This window comes from Mastacembelus armatus, chromosome 4 (assembly GCF_900324485.2).
Source record: "Mastacembelus armatus chromosome 4, fMasArm1.2, whole genome shotgun sequence".
NCBI lineage: Eukaryota > Metazoa > Chordata > Actinopteri > Synbranchiformes > Mastacembelidae > Mastacembelus > Mastacembelus armatus.
The window spans coordinates 11,478,190-11,497,645 of NC_046636.1; the positions used below are offsets into that span (position 1 = coordinate 11,478,190).

At 38.4% G+C, this 19,456-nt stretch overlaps 1 protein-coding gene across 1 annotated transcript in view; it reads left to right on the forward strand.

The window, feature by feature from the left end:
* The window catches only part of adgrl2a (adhesion G protein-coupled receptor L2a), an 88,962-nt gene that overhangs the window by 22,526 nt on the left and 46,980 nt on the right, over window positions 1–19,456 (forward strand). Inside the window, exon 3 of the mRNA XM_026323530.1 lies at window positions 14,717–14,930. Within this exon, the coding sequence (XP_026179315.1) occupies window positions 14,717–14,930 (214 nt within the window). The remainder of the gene's footprint in view (window positions 1–14,716; window positions 14,931–19,456) is intronic.

The window sequence follows — 19,456 nt, forward strand, 5'->3', positions numbered from 1 at the left end:
TTATTCTCATCTTAGCACTATATATTATTTTCTGTCTTACTACACTTAAGAAAGTATCTAGGCATTGTTTAAAGTGATGGCACAATTTTTACAACTATAGTAATTATTTTGTGGTACTAATTTATTTTATACAAGTGTTCTCGTTTTCTTGTAGTTTGTCTGTAATCCTGTGAAATCCTGGTAGGGACTTGTTATCACAAAGACACTATAATATCAATATAAATTTGGACATTTTAATATTAGGAGTAAATATCATCTGGGGTTTTAGTTGTAATAGTGAAGTCAAGCATTTTCTCAATTTTGAAGTGTTCTCTCATGTAAATTACCCAGCTTGGCCATAATTTCATTAAAAAGCCACATCACAAATTTTAAATAGTTAAGTTTACACCTTACAAGCAGTACTAAATCAGTGTGTTTAGACGGTTGTAAAATGTCCTCTGTGAGTCTGGAAGGAAATTTCCAAAGTGTGAAAAGGTAACCCATCTCCATGCTACACCTTAATTGTCTGATTAAGGTGTAGCATGGAGATGGGTGTTTCCCAAGTAAGTGGGCTGTAACAAAATCTGTTACTGAGTTCTATTATGGGATGGTTATGGTCTAAATGTATAGTGAAGCATTCAATGCTTTAGAAGCTTGACCAGCACCAGGGGATGAACCCTGTTACAACTTTTTAAAAATCTGTCTAGCAAATTCCAAATTGCTTTCCAAGTGTTTTTTTTTTTTAATGCTGCTGCTGAAAAGTTGAGCTATTCTTAATTTTCATTTAATTAACCATCCTCTGTGTCACCATTGTGTGCCAAAGCAATAAGCACCCAACAAGACAACATTTATAGAATATTAGGTCATAAAGTAACAGACATACATGTATCCATCATTTTTATCAATATGCTTTTTGTGGCCTGCATTGATATTGTTTTACATCAGCACAAGTTTGCCCTGTGGCATTCAAAGTGATCTTCTTTGAAGGAGCATGTTTTTTCCTTTTGTCCTCCTGGTGTCCTCTGTGGATGTCACCATAGCAACCCAGCAGAAAAGAGGTGAAGGTGTAATTTATGAAGTAATATTTTTTCTTTGCAAAATGTAAAAACAGTGATGATTTTCCCTTGCACACATGATTAAACTGGCTCACATGTCTTCCAAACTAATTTAGTCAAGTCTGTTGGGGTTGAAAGGATTTGTCAGTATCAGGGACAGAATAACAATTCACACCCAGCTCAGCCCATGCTCTTCAAAGGCTATTCCCGAAGATTTTTAGAAATATAGTGAGATACAATGAGAGAGCAGAGCCACAATTCTGTGTTGAGTGAGAGGGCAAAGTTTGCACCATGGTGGACAGAGCATATCAGGAGAAAATGTGTCCATCTTACATTTCTTTGGTGTTTGTGAGATCTTCTTGTATTGCAATCAGCTTTATTGTTTTAAAGTCATTGGTCAGAAAAATATGACAAGCTGATTAAAAGAAACATCAGTATAGATGCCTTTTTTTTGTTCTACTTTATCATGTTGCATTGGTACTTTTCTCATTTACTTCACAATACAAAACCATACTTTATATAAAGCAAGGTACTGTGAAGTAGGTCATGGGGATTTTATGTAACAGCAATTCAACAGCAGTTGTTTTTTTCTCATGTTGTCATTTCATTACTGTGGGGTCTGTGCTGGTTATGTCTGTGAGGTAGAGAGTATGGCAAGAGTTTGCCATGATCTAAAAGCTGCTTTTCAGTAACAGAACTTGTGTGAACAAGCCGAGAGAATTTCTGTTCCTTCCATACACCCTAAAACCACAGTATTGTTTCTCCTCAAAGCTTGAAATGTTTGAAGTATTTAAGATTTCACAAGAGCAACAACAAAGGGCACCTTTAAAAGTTCTTTCATACCATGTGAAAGGACAAGACTTAAAGCCTTCAACTCAAAGGGAATGCAATGAAATAGACAATCAGTGTGTTCTGAAATGTAATTACTGGAAGTAAAAGCCCTGAGCTTAATGTGAGCCAGAACCTGCAAGAACAGGATCAAACAACTCCCAGTGCTGTGCCAACACCTATTGCTCAGTTTAGCCTTTTCTCTTAACCAAGGGAGCATGGTTAAAAGATGTATTTAATTTCACAAAGATTGCAAATCTTTTTTTTTTTTTTAACACTTAGAACTTTTACTTGCCATTGACCTTATACCATATCTACGTAGATTAGGGAAGGTTTGTAGGATTGATATTAGGAAATTCAATCAGGTGAATTATAAATTGACAATGCAGTCTATCTGTGCTTTCTGTTTACATGTCATCTTAAAAAGAGACATCAAAATACTGTTTGTCAACTAAGTATTTCCTCTTTTTTTTTTGACGTACTGATTTGTGCCAAAATTGGGTCTGTGGGAAAACTATAGTACCCCATTGCATTGCCACACTTCAGTTCCTCGACCACTTAATTTGATATTTAAGATGCTTTAAACCAGCTCAATAAGTAATTATTACATAAAATGCATATTGACCAGAGTTTTTAAAGCTTCTAATTTACTGCATGTTGGAAACTGCATCAAAACACTTGAGGCTAAAGGGGAGAATTTTTCCTTTGTCTTTAGTGAACAGCTTTTATTGGTTTTGTCTTTCCATCTCTCTCTTGATGTCATCCTGGTTGTTTGTGGCAGACTGTGGAATCTGGCTCCCCATGGAGCCAGGCAGGCGTGGGGCCTGTGTACGAAGGCCCACCGTGCTGTCATGTCTCTTTCATCGCCAGCCAGCCTTGACCAATAAGGAGATAAGGAGACAATAACTGGGAGAGCAAGCAGTGGCAAGGTGTAACCACAGCCCCTGGGTCTCCTCCCTGCCGAGCACTTCAAATCCTCATTAGGATTTTCAGCAAAGGAAGAAGGGATTTTCTGGATTAGGGCTTTGTCACAGCTGGCTCCAGGTTGGTATTTGTCATGCAAAAGCATGGTGGAGGTCTGACATTTTGCCACCCTCCTCCCTCCCATGCAAACACAGACCCTCCCTTCACCTGGCTATTGAGGCAGTTAAAAGATGTCCCACTAACCCACAATGTGTGAACCTCATAATTATTAACTCCCTCCCCTTAGCAAGGGTTTTATTGGTATTCCAGTGGTCTGTGTTAGCTGTTGTTGGGATTAGGCCCCTGTATCAGCATTCTTTTTTAGTGGTTATTTATGCAGAGATAACCTTGAGGAGCATCATTAGTTTGTTGTTTGCTGTCACTGTCCATAACTCATATTGAGGTCTCGGCCGTGACACCAACGCAGTGGTTCAGACAGGAGACACCATGCCTTGATTCAACTCCAGTTGATGTCCTCCAAATGTCAGTTATGGCAAACACACCGTAGATGGTATTTTATGAAGCTATTTATCCCTAAACTTCACACTTTTTTCAAAATTTTCAAGTTGTTTGTTTTTTCCTCTGAAGATATGCAAATACTTTTGCTTTTTTTTTTCAATTAAGTAATGAGTCTCAGGAACTTCTCATACAAAACAACAGGACTGTGTTTCTAAACATGTGGCTGAACCTCTAACACGGTCCTTAATTGGGTTTCAGAATTGTCTGGGAGACTGGTTCAGCATGACAGAGCCTCAGACTTAGTGTGAAACCTACCTTCTCCCATCATTCTCTGTGCTGATCTTTGTGGATAATGGGCATTCACACAGGTCCCACAAGGCCCTCGCTGGGTGGGATCTCAGGCATCTTAGATTAGTCATCTACCCACATGTCCTTATCTGCCTTGTATTTTACTGTCATGCTTTGTCTTACTTTGTTTTTTCCCAGGTAGAACCATGTGGGTCCCTAACAAGTATATCCCAAACAATCTACAAAACATGTTTTGATAACCGACTGAGTCTCTCTTCTGAATCCCAAATATGGGAAAACAAATATGACTTATCATTCTCCAGTGCAGTGGTCTATAACCAAAGACCTATTCTTTATGGAACATTTATTGTTTTGTGCTTTTGTTGGTTGTCTCTGATGTGGTCATGGCTGATGTGACTAGCAGTACATGGGCATCTTTGTATAAGCAGGCTTCGATTTGTCAGAGATACGGCTCCGTGTTAGAAGTTGTGTCTTTGTTTGTTTCTGTGTTTTATATTTGTTACTTGAATGAAAATGTGGCTTTAGCTCAGGTTGGCATGTAGGATTTTAAAGGTTCTGGTATATGTGGCCAAAAGGCATGTGTATGAGAACATACTTTCAGCTTCCCAACAGAAATAGCACAGGCTCTTTAGTTCTTTAATATTTCTGTGTTGTTAGAGTCTGTGTAGTGGACATCAAGGACTGCAGACAGACCTCACGCAAGGACTGCTGATGAAGTACTGTCTGGAAGCAGCGGATGAGGAGAATGTTTTTGATTATCTGGCATAGATGGTATTTCAAACAAGAACCAGCATGTGCACCTCGCGCCAGACAAATAAACCAGCTCAGCTGGTCAAAGGGCAAATGTAGCTTAGTTTCCTGTTTGCTACTGTAATAGTGTGGAATTTTAAGGTGATTAGACCGCAGCGTCTAGGTCACATGGAGTACAGCATTGCAATAATCACACCACAATATATACACAGAGTTGAACTTTTTCTGTGAATTAGAGACTTGATACCAACTGAATGAACTGTTACTTGCGCATGGCGCGCGTTTTTGCTTCACACAATGAATTACATGTACTGTATTTATCAACGTGAGCAGTTTTGTCTATCTGCACCTTCTGATTTGAGCAACAATAGAAACTGAGACATGAATGCGATGAAGTAGTGTTACCAGACCTACCATTTATCAAACCACCACTCATGCCTGTGAGTTTTCCATTCCGTATCAACTGAAATGCTTAATGTAAACAACAACAATCTGCAGGTGTTCAAGGGGTATGTAATCACGTTTTCATTGTAGGGGATGCTGTTGAAAGGCATGTTCAGTGAAGCACTGTAAAATGTGGTTATGGTTTTGATGTCATGCAATGAAAACTGATTGCAGAACATGTAATGACAGACTGTTAAGAGAGCATAATATATCCAAATGCTTATGATTTCACAGACTTTATAGTTCACTCTTAAGAGTCAGATGCAAGATATTCCTGTTTGCCCGTAGTGGAATCCTCTTTGTTCTCCTACTTTCATTCCTGATTTAGAGCAGCTATAAATCCTGTAGAGGCTCCTGTAAACTAGGGGTGGTGAAACTACACCCATAAATATACAGGATTTAGAACTAGGGTCTTTTGAAGGAACTCTGAGTGCCCATTTATGAAGCCTGTTAAGTTACAAAGCTTCACTGGTACATTCAGTATTTTTGCTTTTTGTTCAAAGTTTGTATAACCCCTCTTTATAGTGAAGCTTGTCTATAACCGGACTAAAGTCAGTCAATAATAGATAAAAAGTGGTTTTAGATCATTGCCCCATCATTTAGACTGAAGTGTTGGGTCAGTTGCTGTCAAACATCACGTGTCAGCTCAGGTCATTTGTACATGGCAGATCACTGCAACTTGACCCCATGTGACTCAGTTTTTGACCTTGCGAGTCATTATGACTCCTGAGTGTGTCCATATGTCAAGGGCTTGGGCCTCTGCCCTTTAGGCCCACTTTCAAGTAAACGATCGGCTGAAAAAAATAGTCATCAAAGACAGATCTACCCTTTGGAAACTTCACAAATCAATATCAAGTGAAATAAATCATTTTAAATGAAACCCTTTTAGTATATAAGTATATCTTTTGTAATACAAGCTCAGCACAGCTGGATTGTGCCTCCTGCTTAAAAGTTTCTCTAGTACACTAATTTCCATCACACACACCCCCCTGTATGTCCCCAAATTATTTTTAAATGGGCAACAAGTAATAATTAAGGCCAATAAGCATGAGAAACATCCGATAAATCCTTAAATGAGATCTTCAAAGTACCCCTGCCGTGATAGCGTGAGGGCTGGAAACAGATGGAGGAGTGAGAATGCCAGGAACCAGGGTTAGTCTGAGGACTTGATTCAAATGAGGTAAATCCAAAACTGAAAGTTTCTGATAAAAACTGGGGGGGGGGGGCATCAGTTCAGTAAAGTGGAAAAAACACACGAGATTGAAGGTCATCAAGATAATATTCAGCCTCTGTATTATAATGAATAGCAGCCAATAAACCCTTGATAAATTGAAACAAGAGTAAAATTAAATTTTAGCTTGGCCAACTTTTTATTTAAGTGGAATCCTTGGAATGAAATGAGATGGAATCCTTGAATTGCTGGAAATCTCAAGATAGTAATATCTGGAGTTAAAACATATTCATTACAAATAATAATAAATAAACAAATACTATTGCTTTTGTTGTGTTGTGTTTGTCAAATAAGTGCTCTGTAGTAGTGCGGAATATGCGCATAACCTTGAATGGGTCCAGTCAAGAGAGAAATTTCTGTGAAGCAGTGTGTCTGAGTAAAATAGCATTGTCTCAGACAACAATCTGCCGAACCTAGAAGGCAGCAAGTCTCTGGTCTGAGTAAGTGCTGCATAAAGAATTCAGTTGGAGCAGCAGTCGTGTCATCAGGGCATGACTACCCTGTTGGTCAGGGAATTTAAATGCCAGGTGGGGGTCAGTTGTAGCACGAGTTGAATAATGTGGCACAAATGCATACACATGAGAGCAAAGTCTCGGCAAGAGGAACCACTGCTGTGGTCTGCTTGAGGTAGTGCACTTTGGAAATGCAAACCACAGAGATGGACCTTTCTCATTTGTGTGTATCGCCACTGGTGACCCATTGGGAAATTCTTTCTTATTGAATCATGAAGCATCAAATGCTTCACTGGAGCAGAGAAGAAAGTCTTGGCTACCCAATGCATCCATGAGCCTCTTTTTTTTATTTGTTGTAATGGAAACCATAGAAGTGACGTAGAGCATGGGAAGAGACAACAAACACAAAAGGCACAAAAGTCTTAAGTCTTGCTGAAGTTGTCTTCAGCAATGAGTCATATAGGATCAGTCCAGAACCAGCCGGAAAAAAAAAACATGTTTAAATTCCATCTATTTGCAGAATTTAAAGTTTAAGTTTATATTGCAGTGTGAAAAATGCTGGCAAAATCATTTATACCATAATTTACTGTAGGTTTGAAAGATGTTTACTTCCTGAAATTTTTAAATTATGCCAAATTTACATTAATACTCTCATGATCAAAGCCATGACATTTCTGATAATCTCAGAATGTACTATAATTTAGGGCTCTTAATAAACCAGTGACTATTTGTTAAGGACCATGAGACCAAATTTACTGTTTGATGGTCATTGCAGCCATTTCATTACCAGAAGATGTCCTTGCTTTTTTGTGACCTAAAAAGCACTCCCCACTTCTCCCTCTCTCACACACAAATATGCACACACCGCCTGGCCCCAGGGCTATCCGATATTAGACATGAGATGACATTGTGTGCTTGTGCGAGTGCAGTCAGCCGACATGTGCAGATGATGTGAAGTCAATAATGCATTATGAAAAAAAGGGGATTTATGACCTTGATGAGCCCCATAGAGTTTAATTAGGCCTAAAGGTTGATTTACGTACATGGAATTTGATGAGGCTGTGTTTTTCTGCTGGTGCAGTGCACTTTCATTCTGTATGCCAGAAACTCTTGATGCCTTGTATCTGTTCAGATTCTTCTGGATTGGAGAAAAACATAAACCTTTCTTGCCTACCAGTCTTTACAAGTGTCCTTGTTTTGTCTGAACACAGTAAAATCCTCAAGTACTAAGCTACAGGATCAGATTTCAGTTCTGTGTAATGATGGCATTTCCTGTGCAAGCTTATGCGCCTACAACTGCTGGTTAGAGATGAGGAATAGACTAAATTTTAAAAAAAAACATCTGGCAGGGTAAATTTCTGTTTAAAGAAGCCCACCTTCACACCAAGGGAAGAAAAATCACAATCTTATTTCCTTGGCATCTATTCAGAGGAAAATGACAAGCTCTTTTTCAGAGTCCTGTACCTATATCAAAGATGCTCCTGATAGCCCCCCTGCTGTTGCTATGGAAGTCATGGAGATGTAAATGAACTGGAGTGAACTGGATGGTGGAGAATACAAATGAGGTTGGAATGCTTGTTCCCCTGCTGCTCTCTGCCTCTTCTTCTTCTCTCAGTATCTTTCTCTGTTCGTGTCTCCCCTCTCAGAGCAACTATATTTTCAAAGACCTATCATTAACCAGTATTCCACATATTTTGACACTACACTATGTTTTCTTTTTTATATTAAATGGCTTCTGACCTCTTTTATCTTAAAAATAGTTTTTAGGCAAGACAACTATGGATACATAAAAATTCCTTGCCCTTAGTCTGGTAGTGTGCATTGACTGGATGGGTGGATGAAATAACAAAAACATTAATGGTTTTCCCCCCTACAAAATGAATTTGGGTTCTCACTGGTCATCTTTGATATAAATATGAGCTAAGTTGTCTTGTCAGTGTATTCTGTGCCACATAAGCCGTAGTTTCAGCATCAGTTGTCAAAAAGTTTAATAAACTACAGATGTTATGGGCTGAATTACAGAGGAGAAAAAAACCTCTACATAAGTGGCTGTCGTTTGCTGTTAGCCATGCCCCAAATTGACATCAGCTTTCAACACACAAAGTGGAAAAAAATAGGAACCTAGTCTTGAGCTAAAGCTAATGTTAAGAAATTCAAGAGAACATTAATATCTGTCAAACCAGTAGCTGTAATTCTTTTTTACAATGGCCACACAGAGTCCGCAGTGTATCTCATATCCTGCTGTTTGCAGGATGTATGCAATATTTTCTTTCTTCTCCTCCCCTGTGTGAACCTGACTTCTTAAGAATATGTGCTGTTGTAAAGGATATCTCTGGATTATAGAATCAGCACTGTGGGAAGAGTCTTGACTTAAAGGTTTCTTTTCCTTGACAGACTTTCTTTGCTTGTAGCACAGAGAGGAGGGGGAAGGGGTATAGTGGCAGAACCTAGAGGACTCAAGCTGTGTTTCCTGTGGCTCCAAGCTAATGCTATAGGCCACAGTTTTCTTTCACCCCAAATCCCCCCTAGCAAGTGAACTTGTTGGCTCAGGAGTGCAGAATAATGGCAGCCAAAGCAGAGATGCTAGTTCATTTACAAGCAGCTGTTCAGCTCTCATCAGAACAGCGAGGAAAATCAAAGCGTTGTGTTAACGGTAGACGACAAGCATCAGGAGCGTCCCTGTCACACTCCTCATTGGCTCTCGACAGAAAAATTATCTGGTTTCACATCAAAATAATCTGAAGACCTCTTTTGTGCTCTGGCCACAATGATGGCAGCATGAGTGGCTGAATAGGCCTTTTGATCAGCCTTTGCTTTGCCCCTGGACTAACTCTGGAAGTATGTGTAACTCATGGCACAAAGGGTAATTTTAATATGAAAACCATTTACTGGATGCAAGATAGCCCTGATGAAAAGCAGAATAGTTCTTCTGTCATTTATGCACCATTATCAGCACTAGGAAATAGTTGAATAATTTCACTTTATTGAGTGACAATGAAGTTTACATTTTAGCTGTGTATACTCTGTCCTATGTCCTTCAGATCTGTGCCCTTTGGGTTTGATTATGGTAATGTGTAGTTTCATGGGACTACATGGTAGACATGATAGTACCTACATGGCTGATGAAGATCCTAATGACACCTTGTTCCTGCTAAATAGGAATACATTTTCTTCATTACCTCTGCTTCAATGACATTCATATCCTACCAGATGGTCATTTTCCAATTGATTTGGCTCATCTGTAGAAAAAAAATGGAATGAAACCATCATAGCACCAAAGAGACAGTATGTAATGGGCCCGCTTACATATGGGAGTTTCTCACAGTTCTTCAGCTGTAGATTCTGTATGGGCCTGATGTCATCACAAAGGTTACGCATGATAGTAAATGCCAGCCTGGGAAGCTTTAAGTAGAGGTTCCTCAATGGGGTAGTAAAGTGCTATAGCCCATGGAAATAGGGCTCCTCTTCACCGCTCAAAATCAATCGCTAGCGTGTATAATAAGCACGTGTCAAAAGGTTGAGTGATCATGTATTTTTAAAAAGTAAATCACTGATTTCTAGTTGGCAAAACAAAAAGCTACTAAAATTCCAGTTTTCACTTATTGTTAAATATACAGTATTTTTGAACCTTACAATTTCATTTACATCTGTGCAAATAAACAGTGGAGCTCCCACTGAAGGCCCTGATCTCTGCCCAACTGAATGCTGACTACAAAGCTGATGAAGAGGAATTGAAATGTTTTTCAAGTGGTGGTGGTTGTGAGGAAGGAAGGTGACCAGAATACCTGATTAAGAATGATGTCAACAAGGCCATGATAAGGATCTGGCCAGTAATGTCTCTGCTGCACCATGTTGCCATGGTCTCTGGATTGAGCTTTTCATATAATATTTTATTGACTGTGCTTTGATCTTTTGCTCTGCTGCTGTATAATTAGTTAAAAAAAACTCCTCCTTTTAGGTGTTTGCTGATATGCATCTCTTCTTTCCAGCCCTCTTACAGTGTATGTTTGGATGCACTATCACAGAGTGAAAGTACATTAAAACTAGTAAAATAAGATCTGATATTTTCAGGAGGAATCTGAAGTGTGTGCTACCTGTGAAGAGAAGTGTGCTGAGTTTCCCCTTTGAGTGTGAACACAGTGTGTATGTGTCTGACAACCTAAAATGAACACAACTAAGAAAAATTCCTCTCAGTTGCAGTCATGTGGCTCTATTTCTGCACCTATGCACCAGCAGTGTATGCTATGTGTGGCACCATTTTGTTGGCTCAGCAGCTGCTTCCCAATCGTTGAAAGCTCAGAAGTAAAAAGGCACTTGCAACATAATATAGTAACACTGACCTTCGAGGTTCCAATTAACTGCTGAGATCCTTCTAGTTTTCAGATGACTTATCAGGTGAAGCCCATAGTAAAGGAAAAAGAATTTAATATTTTAAGATCCACCACATATTTATATTTTTGACATGGTTTACTGTTAACATATAGTGAGTAAATAATTTTCATATTGTGCGTTCGCTGAATAATTATGCTAATGATCCCATGAGGAAAATAATGATTACATTTCTGGCTCATTTAAATAATGAAATTATTTAGTTAAGTGCGACAGTAAGTACTGGATTTTGTTTGTATTAGATTCACTATGATCATATTATTCTGTTATAATTGCAGTGTATTGTTGCACCAGAGCATGATCGATGATGTTTTGTTGTCTTCATATTATCTGCATGAAAAGAGAGAAAGAGGAATTGTTTGATTTAAACCCTCAATTATGCAGTATGAAGGAACTTAAAAATATTATACAAAAAGCAGATTTTGACATGTCAATGTGGATTTTTAATTTTAGCATGTTGTGACATAAACCTGGAAATTATTTTGCAGGATCACACACAGGGAAATTTTATTTCAAGAAGAAAGATTTGCTTAGGACTTTCACTCTGAGCAAAAGAAAAAAAAAGGTACCACATTAACATTTAATGTATCTACTGAACATTATAGAAAATGCATTATTTTGTTGTAATAATCAGGAATACACATCTCATTTATTGAACTCAAATTAGTTTGCTGGGCTATCGGGTGTTCCCGTATTGATTTGTCTGTGTCACTCATCTCCCCTTGTACCAAAAATACCATCTGACACCAGGGTGAGAAAGTAGTTCAGCCTAGAGCCTAATCAATGGAGAGAGGCTTTTGGAGGTTGTTTATGACCATGCTTTTGGTCCATGATGCACAAACTCAGCTAGCAAATAAAGTGTGCTGAGAGGATGGCAATTTCATTCGATTTCCAGAGATTTGAACACAAAAATGTGCCATTATTACAGGGGCTGTCATCAGCATGGTTGAAAAGTTGCTGCGTATTTCAGCAGAAGCCTTACAAGCTTCTTGAGTACACATTAATTTCCCCATTGCTCTGACCTCTGTTTTCCTAATTATGCAGCAAGACTACATCAGTTTTAAAAAAAGAAAACCGGAGGCTTGGATTGTAAAAGCTCTGTAGAGGGATTTAAGCGTTTTAACAACGTTCCTGGGACACAAAGCATCAGTGGGTTTGGCTCAGAATTTGGAGATCAAACTCAGAGGTCTTGGTCATGCCCAAAGGACCACATCACTTCCAGCCATAAAGTAGACTAGTTCAAGCTAATGTGTACCACCTAGGCATATGAAAGCGCTGCCCAATTGATCTGTGTGAAGTCAATGTGACCTACTGTATATAATAAGACTAGTTAGGATTCAGTCCGGTTTCAGGAATTTAACAAAGAAATATTGTTTCATTTAAGTGTTTAGCTTTTGATTAGTGAGGCATAATATATGTCATTTTCTTTGCTTGTTTTAGTATAGACTATGTAGCCTTTTAAATTCTCAAAATTTACATTTAAATATCACATTTGCATCACATGTAGCCAATATGAAAGTCTTTTATCTTTGATTCGACAAATGGTGAAAGAAATGCAATAGTCTCCATGAAATGGCTGCCATTTCCAAGTCATGGTTTGAGCATTAAAATTGTAATGTGGCATTGACTGATGTTTTACATTCGTTCTTATACTTACTACACAGTGTGCTCCTCAGTTGCAATGGAGCTATGTTGGAATGCATTCACGTGAACTCAGGATTGGCTGTCAAGTTCTGTTCCGAACATGCCGTATTTTCATTTTTTCCACTTGGGCTTTTTCTCTCAAGCCAACATCTCTGATAAATTGTTTATCACCTTAAGCGTTTCTTTTGACTCCAGAGACAAAAGGGCTGCAAATATGAAATATGGCTGAAGCCTATCATATTTGAAAGCCTTTACTTTTTCATGCCTATTGGTCACCTGAGAAAGCTTTCTGTCAAAAAGAGCAAGTGGAGGAAAAAAGATCCTTCCCTTATGATTGTATGCTCCCAAACAAATAAAGTCTTACAGAGGTTAGATGGGCCAGAGCTGCTGCCCTGCTCCATACAGATATAGGCTTTATTTATTCTGAGTTTTTCACTGAGCACCTTTAGAAGTAGTATTTTACCTGATTAGTGCACAAAGAGAGAATCAGGCAATACAAACTGACATTTATTTTCCTTTCTAAAATACCACAGTACAGAACGCTAATCCCCTGCCACTGTAGTATAGCATTTAATCAGACAGAGATAATTGTATTGGTAGTTAATTGATGAAGCATCCAATAGGGTAACATGAACTCACCCTTTCCAGGCCAATTAGAGCAGAGCTGAAGTCAGTGGCTTTAAGGAAAGACAAAGGAAAATCTCACAGAATGACTCATGAATAGAAAAGGTGCTTTGTAATTGTGAACAACTGCATATATGGATCAGTGTGACTTGTTTGGGTGCCAAACAAATCAGTGCACAAGAAGTAGTAACAACATACTTTAAAAAAAAATCTCCTGTTACTGTGAACTAAAACTCATTAGGGAAGTAGAGACTTGAAAACATTTAGAACATGACTATCAGCCTAGCTTCAGGTAACAATGGTGTCACTTTAGATTTAGTTTAAAGCAGAGACAGTCACCATTAGATGCAGGGAAACTGGTTATTATTGAGTGCTGCAGAGGTTTAGTTAAAGCCTACCAGGCAACCTTTTAGGCTTTATGCCACTCTCCTGTATTTCTTGACCTGCTATAGTTGTAAAAATCTGCTCTGATCAAAAATACCCCATATTTAGATTGGTATGGTTTATGTGCATAGTTCACTGTTAGTGCAAGTGTGGCTTTTGGCATTGTTCAGATTTACAGAGCACAAAGCCACAGTATTGATTTCTTTTCTATTTCCCCCCTCACCCTTCCTGACACACACACATGCATGCAGTCTTGTTTTCCTATGGTTTAGAGGACACTCATTGACATAATATATTATTTATGCTTTTAATCTGACTTTAACCATCATAACCAAATGCCTCACACAAATCCTTACCCTAATCAAAACTGAATCCTTACCTTCATCCTAGAACCAACTCATAACCCTTAAAAAGACTTTTGACGTTGTGAGGATTGGCCAAAATGTCATCACTGCAGCAAAAAGTCCTCACGACAATGTAAATGAATAAAATGTTGTCCACATAATGTAATAAAGACACACACACACACACACACACACACACACACACACACACACACAGAAACTTTTCTCTTTTTTCCGGTCTCCCAATAGCCCTGCCTTCGATCGTCGGCACTGCAAAGTGGATTAAATTACACTCATGCTGTACAGTTGCTTGTTATACTTTTTCAATTTGGATAGAAAAATGAGCATTGCATGTAAACCACAAATCTCAAGTGATAAACCATGCAATGACAGTGTTTCCCGTATTGAAACACTGGATAGTAGCATAACAAAAGGAAAATAAAATGTTGGTGGCTGACTTTAAAAATTAATTACTGTTACACAGATGGTCAAAAAGCACAGTGCTTCAGACTAGACATGATTATTATTGTTTGTTTTTTCCAGGACCAGTTAAGGTATAGGGGAAACATAGTACACCATTAGTTTGCTGGTGTAGTTGAAATCTCAAATGTTTACTCAGTGTATTGATGTCTGTCAAGCTAGTACTCTGGTCCAAGGTTCACTTTCCACATATTGGTTTGATTCATTTTGCTAGATAGTTAAAGCCACTTAAATAAAAAACAAACAAAAATAATGTCCATCAGATCCAGTCCTGATATTCCACATCTTATAACTTTCATACTGTCTTCCTTTTTGTCAGCCTAACTACATATCTCCCTTCGATTTAGACTGATAGATCTCTTTCTCTCTCTCCTCCCTCAGGGTTTAGTCGAGCTGCTCTACCGTTTGGCTTAGTACGGAGAGAGCTGTCTTGTGAGGGTTACCCTATTGATCTGCGGTGTCCAGGAAGTGATGTCATAATGATCGAAAGTGCCAACTATGGTCGGACAGATGACAAGATCTGTGACGCTGACCCTTTCCAGATGGAGAACATCAACTGCTATCTTCCAGATGCCTACAAGATCATGTCACAAAGGTAAAAATACAGCCATTTCTGTGCAGCACAAAGAAAATCATTCCAAAGTGAGGTATCTGCCAAAGTCGCTGAACCCTTAGAAAATAATTGACAAAGCTCAATAGTATGGTTGCCTAGTTGCCCTGAGCAACCAGATCTGGACCAGTCACAACCTTTTTTTTTTTTCTTTTACCTAATGGCCTCCTTTCCAGCCATTGTTTCGATGTTTAAAAACAAACTCGTCTGCATCCATTGGAATAAAATCTTCCACCAAGGAGAATAACAGAGCTGCAGCCTTATTGATTTACTCCATCAAAAGTAGCAAGACTGAAAGTAAGTGTGGACTAAAAAAATAAAAAGGCAATAGTAGCCTGTCAGCATTAATAACCTCCGAGACATTAAAGTTAGCACCAGTACTGAGACAGCTGAACCTGAATGAAAGAGAATTACAAACTTCATCAGGACATGTGAGGTGAAGCAGGGCTAATAATCAAACAACCAGTAGATTAAAAAAATGCGCAGTCAGAGGCCACAGTAATATAATAAAAATAGGTAAATAATTATTTCAAAATCACATTTCAAAATATCACAATAGCATAAAAAAATTTGTGTTAAGGGTTCTTTTCGGTCTTTCATTTGCTATGACTGCAGATCTGATCCAGCTTGTAGGAAGTAATTATTCTGTCTATTATAATTTACTCTGTTAAATACATTACCTTGCAAATGTGCAATCTAGATTAAGTATCCAAACATTAGTCTGTCACTATTAGTTTTGTTTTTTATTAGTGGAATTGAGCCACTTGCTCTAAGCAAAATCCACTTAATGCGTACCTGTGTGTGTGTGTGTGTGTGTGTGTGTGTGCTTGCATACCTATCTAAAAGTGGACAACTACATCATTACACACCTGCAAAGTGGGAACTTTTGTGGCAATAGGAAACAAGTGCTCTGATATGATATGAATATTTTCTTTTTGCCCAAGAGGGGACCAGAAAGTGTGCACCTCCATAGTGCCCCTGTTGGTTAGAGCATGAATTATACTGATTTGAATGCCTGCTGCCTGAGGGAGGCACTGTGATTGTGGAGGGGCTACTGAAAAGTCTCCCTACTGCGGGACAAAAACATTTTAAATTTAATTTTTATGATAACCAAATACAAAGGAGATGAACGACATGGAAAGGTCCATACTTGCACTGTGCAGAGTCCCCACGTTTTCATCATAAGTTCTCACAGGGGAACATTCATACTTCACAATAGATCAATTACATAAATTAATAAAGATAACAAAAATAACAATCTAAAGTGATTATAATTTAAGATTGTTCTGAATATTATAGTTGTGTTTTAAAATATTTCAAGAATATGACAATAATCAAGGAGGTTTGGATTATATAACGATTATATGGATTATGTACCTGGACTCTAATGTACAGCATGGACATTGTGGAGCTCTCTTGGGGTGGTTGTATTTAATAAAACTGGCTGGAGCCTCCTGCATCTGTTGGCTTTATAAAAAAATAAAAAATAAAAAAAAATAAAATAAAAAAAAGCCAGAGGATGCAGGCATCTGGAGGAAGATAGAGCGCAGGAGGGCCAGGGAGTCCACCTCCTATAATTCGCAAGGAACTCTCATGGTCCTAATGATGGACCTCCAAACCACTGAAACAGAAAAACACACTAGAAGTTCCAGATTATCAAACATTAGAAGTTAATCTGTAAAATAATTTAAATGAAGAGTCAGGTTTTATCCCTTACCATTTCTTGGGACCAGGTTGCCGTGGCTTCCCTCAACATCTTAAAGGAGTAGTGACTGGCACATAAACTGCAATACCTTCTCCTGTCAGACCATAACCAGAACAATGATTGGCAGAAAATGAAATCAGTTTATTAAAATGTAGAAAATCTAAGGATGTGGTCAGAGATGATATTTAACATGATATTAAAGTTACAAAGTTCTTCAAACAGCATGTATGGAGCACGTTTTAAATCAACTCTCCCAAATTACTATTTTAGTCTACTTTTTCAGTCACTCTGTGTCATTCCTAAGAAACAATAGGGTACATCCGTTTGGCGGGGAGGGTGGTGAAGGTACAATGCTTAGCGATGTCAATGTGACACAAACATAAACATAATTCGATTGGGGTAAATTTTTAAGTTTTATCTCACTTAACTTCATTAATTACCTTTATAAAGAAAACAGCAGAGAAACAATCACGTTAAATCAACACTAAAAAGTTTTTATATGTGGACAGTGGAAACGTATTAACAATTTTTTGTGTAAAATACTCATAGTTTAACACTGGCAGTTTTGCAGTGTGGCAGTATAGTTCATATAGCACACATAAGGGAATAACCTCATTATTATTATAATATCTGTATCTGAATCTTCTCTAAGTTTACAGAGTGTTATTTCCAAGGTACAGCATGGTGGATGAGTGGTTAGCACTGTTGCCTCACAGCAAGAAGGTCGTGCGTTCGCAACCCAGCCTTTCTGTGTGCAGTTTGCATGTTCTCCCCATGCTTGCGTGGGTTTACTCTGGGTACTCCGTTTTCCTCCCATAGTCCAAAAACATGCATGTTAGGTTGATTGGTGACTCTAAATTGCCCATAGGAGTGAGTGTGAGTGTGTGTGGTTGTTTGTCTTTGTGTGTCTATATGTGGCTCTGTGATGGACTGGTGGCCTGTCCAGGGTGTACCCCTGCCTTCCACCTGAAAGAGAGCTGGGATAGGCTCCAGCAGATCCCCGTGACCCTGATTAAGGAATAAGCAGGTATAGAAAATGGATGGATTTCCAAGGTATACAGTAACTTTATTACAGTAAGGAGGCTGACGCATAACTGGTAAAAAGAAATAACAGCCAAGGTAATCAGAATATACACAATACAAATAAAAAAACTATACTATAGTATACCCAAACTGAGCCCAGTTCTGTTGGAAGTTTTTTCCTCTCCACTGTCGCCAAGTGCTTGTTCATAAGGGATTTGTTGGGTTTTTTGTTTTTGTGTGCCTTGAGATGATTTGTATTGTGATTTGGCACTATACAAATAAAATTGAATTGAATTGAACTGAATTGTATAAGCACACTGGAAACATTGTATTCAAATTGCACTTAGAAATTTTGTTAAATTAGCATTTCGCATTGGTATTTCCATACCTTTAATTACCCCTGACCAATGTTAAGGTACAGTTTATTTGTTAATGCATAGATTATATTGTCCAACAATAAAATAAAAATACAATAATATCATAATAAGACTTATTTGTAATGGATCATTTGTACAGTAGGGTATTAATCAAATGACACCTCTTCCACACTAACACACACGCAAATTTGTCAAATTAAGGCAGCTTCTTGGCGACGTAAAGATATTTCATATTTACTAAACTCCCTGTGACTGATCACTAATCACCCCACATTTCCATTCCACATTTAAAGCGTCTGACACTCATGCATCAAATCCACAGAGGTGTATGCTCTTGCATGCACACACGCACCTCAGCAGGGTTCCACTGGCAACACTGCATACATGAGACCAGTTGACACGTAGCGATGCCATCTGAGCCAAAGTGCACAGGATAGAATGACATATGAGCACCACAGAGAGAGAGATATTGGACGGTATGAGACCGTCAGCAACTCCGCTCAAGTCGTCTTGGGAAATAAAAAATAATCAAATAAAACAGTTGAGCTCTTGTATTCAGGGGGTTTATTGTCAAGCCCTATTTGATGAAGTCAGATAGCTGACTCACATTGCCTGTCTTGAAAGACTGCAGTCTGCCTGCACCTTGCTTGTGGCCCTGTGTGTCCTGCTGTCCTTGGCCTTACTCATTCACAACAATCCAGTGAATCACAAATACTGACCCACCAGAAGCATGACAATAAATCCCAGACACCCTCGTCAAAACTTTCTCCACCCATGTCTGTAGAGGACAGAGGTCCATATACACATCCTGAGAGTGCCAGAGGCCGTAGTTCAAAAGTTGTTTTTAGCATTTCAGTGACACTCCTGAGCTGTTGTACTCAAACAAAGGGACAAAGGGAGAAATGTCTGGTTCTAAGAAAAAGTCCTGTAATACAAAAGCTCTCTCTCAGGAGTGTAGCTTCAAAAATTACTCAAAAACACCCCACAAGACTTTCACATATGATACCACAGGAAGCATATCCAAATCCAAATAAGACAAATGGATCCAAAAAACTGCCTGGCACATATTTACATAGTGCCATAGATAATTTTTTTTTCTTGTCAGGTATATTGCAATGGAAAGTGTGTGCAATAATTGGTGGTATTATTTATGTGAAAATGAGCCATAGTTTCGAAGATGCCCAGTTTCCTTCCCATATAGCTGATATCATAAAAGAGGTATTTGCAGAATCAATGGCGAAACTTAAAACGGTCCACAAATAGATTCAAGAACAGCTTGACAAACTCCCAAGATTGCATATGGGACTAATTAGTGATTTTTTTTTTCTTGTACATTTATTTACAGGACAAGACACAAAAAGGAAGCAAATGCAATGAACAATGTCTCTGCTGCCAAAAATTATACT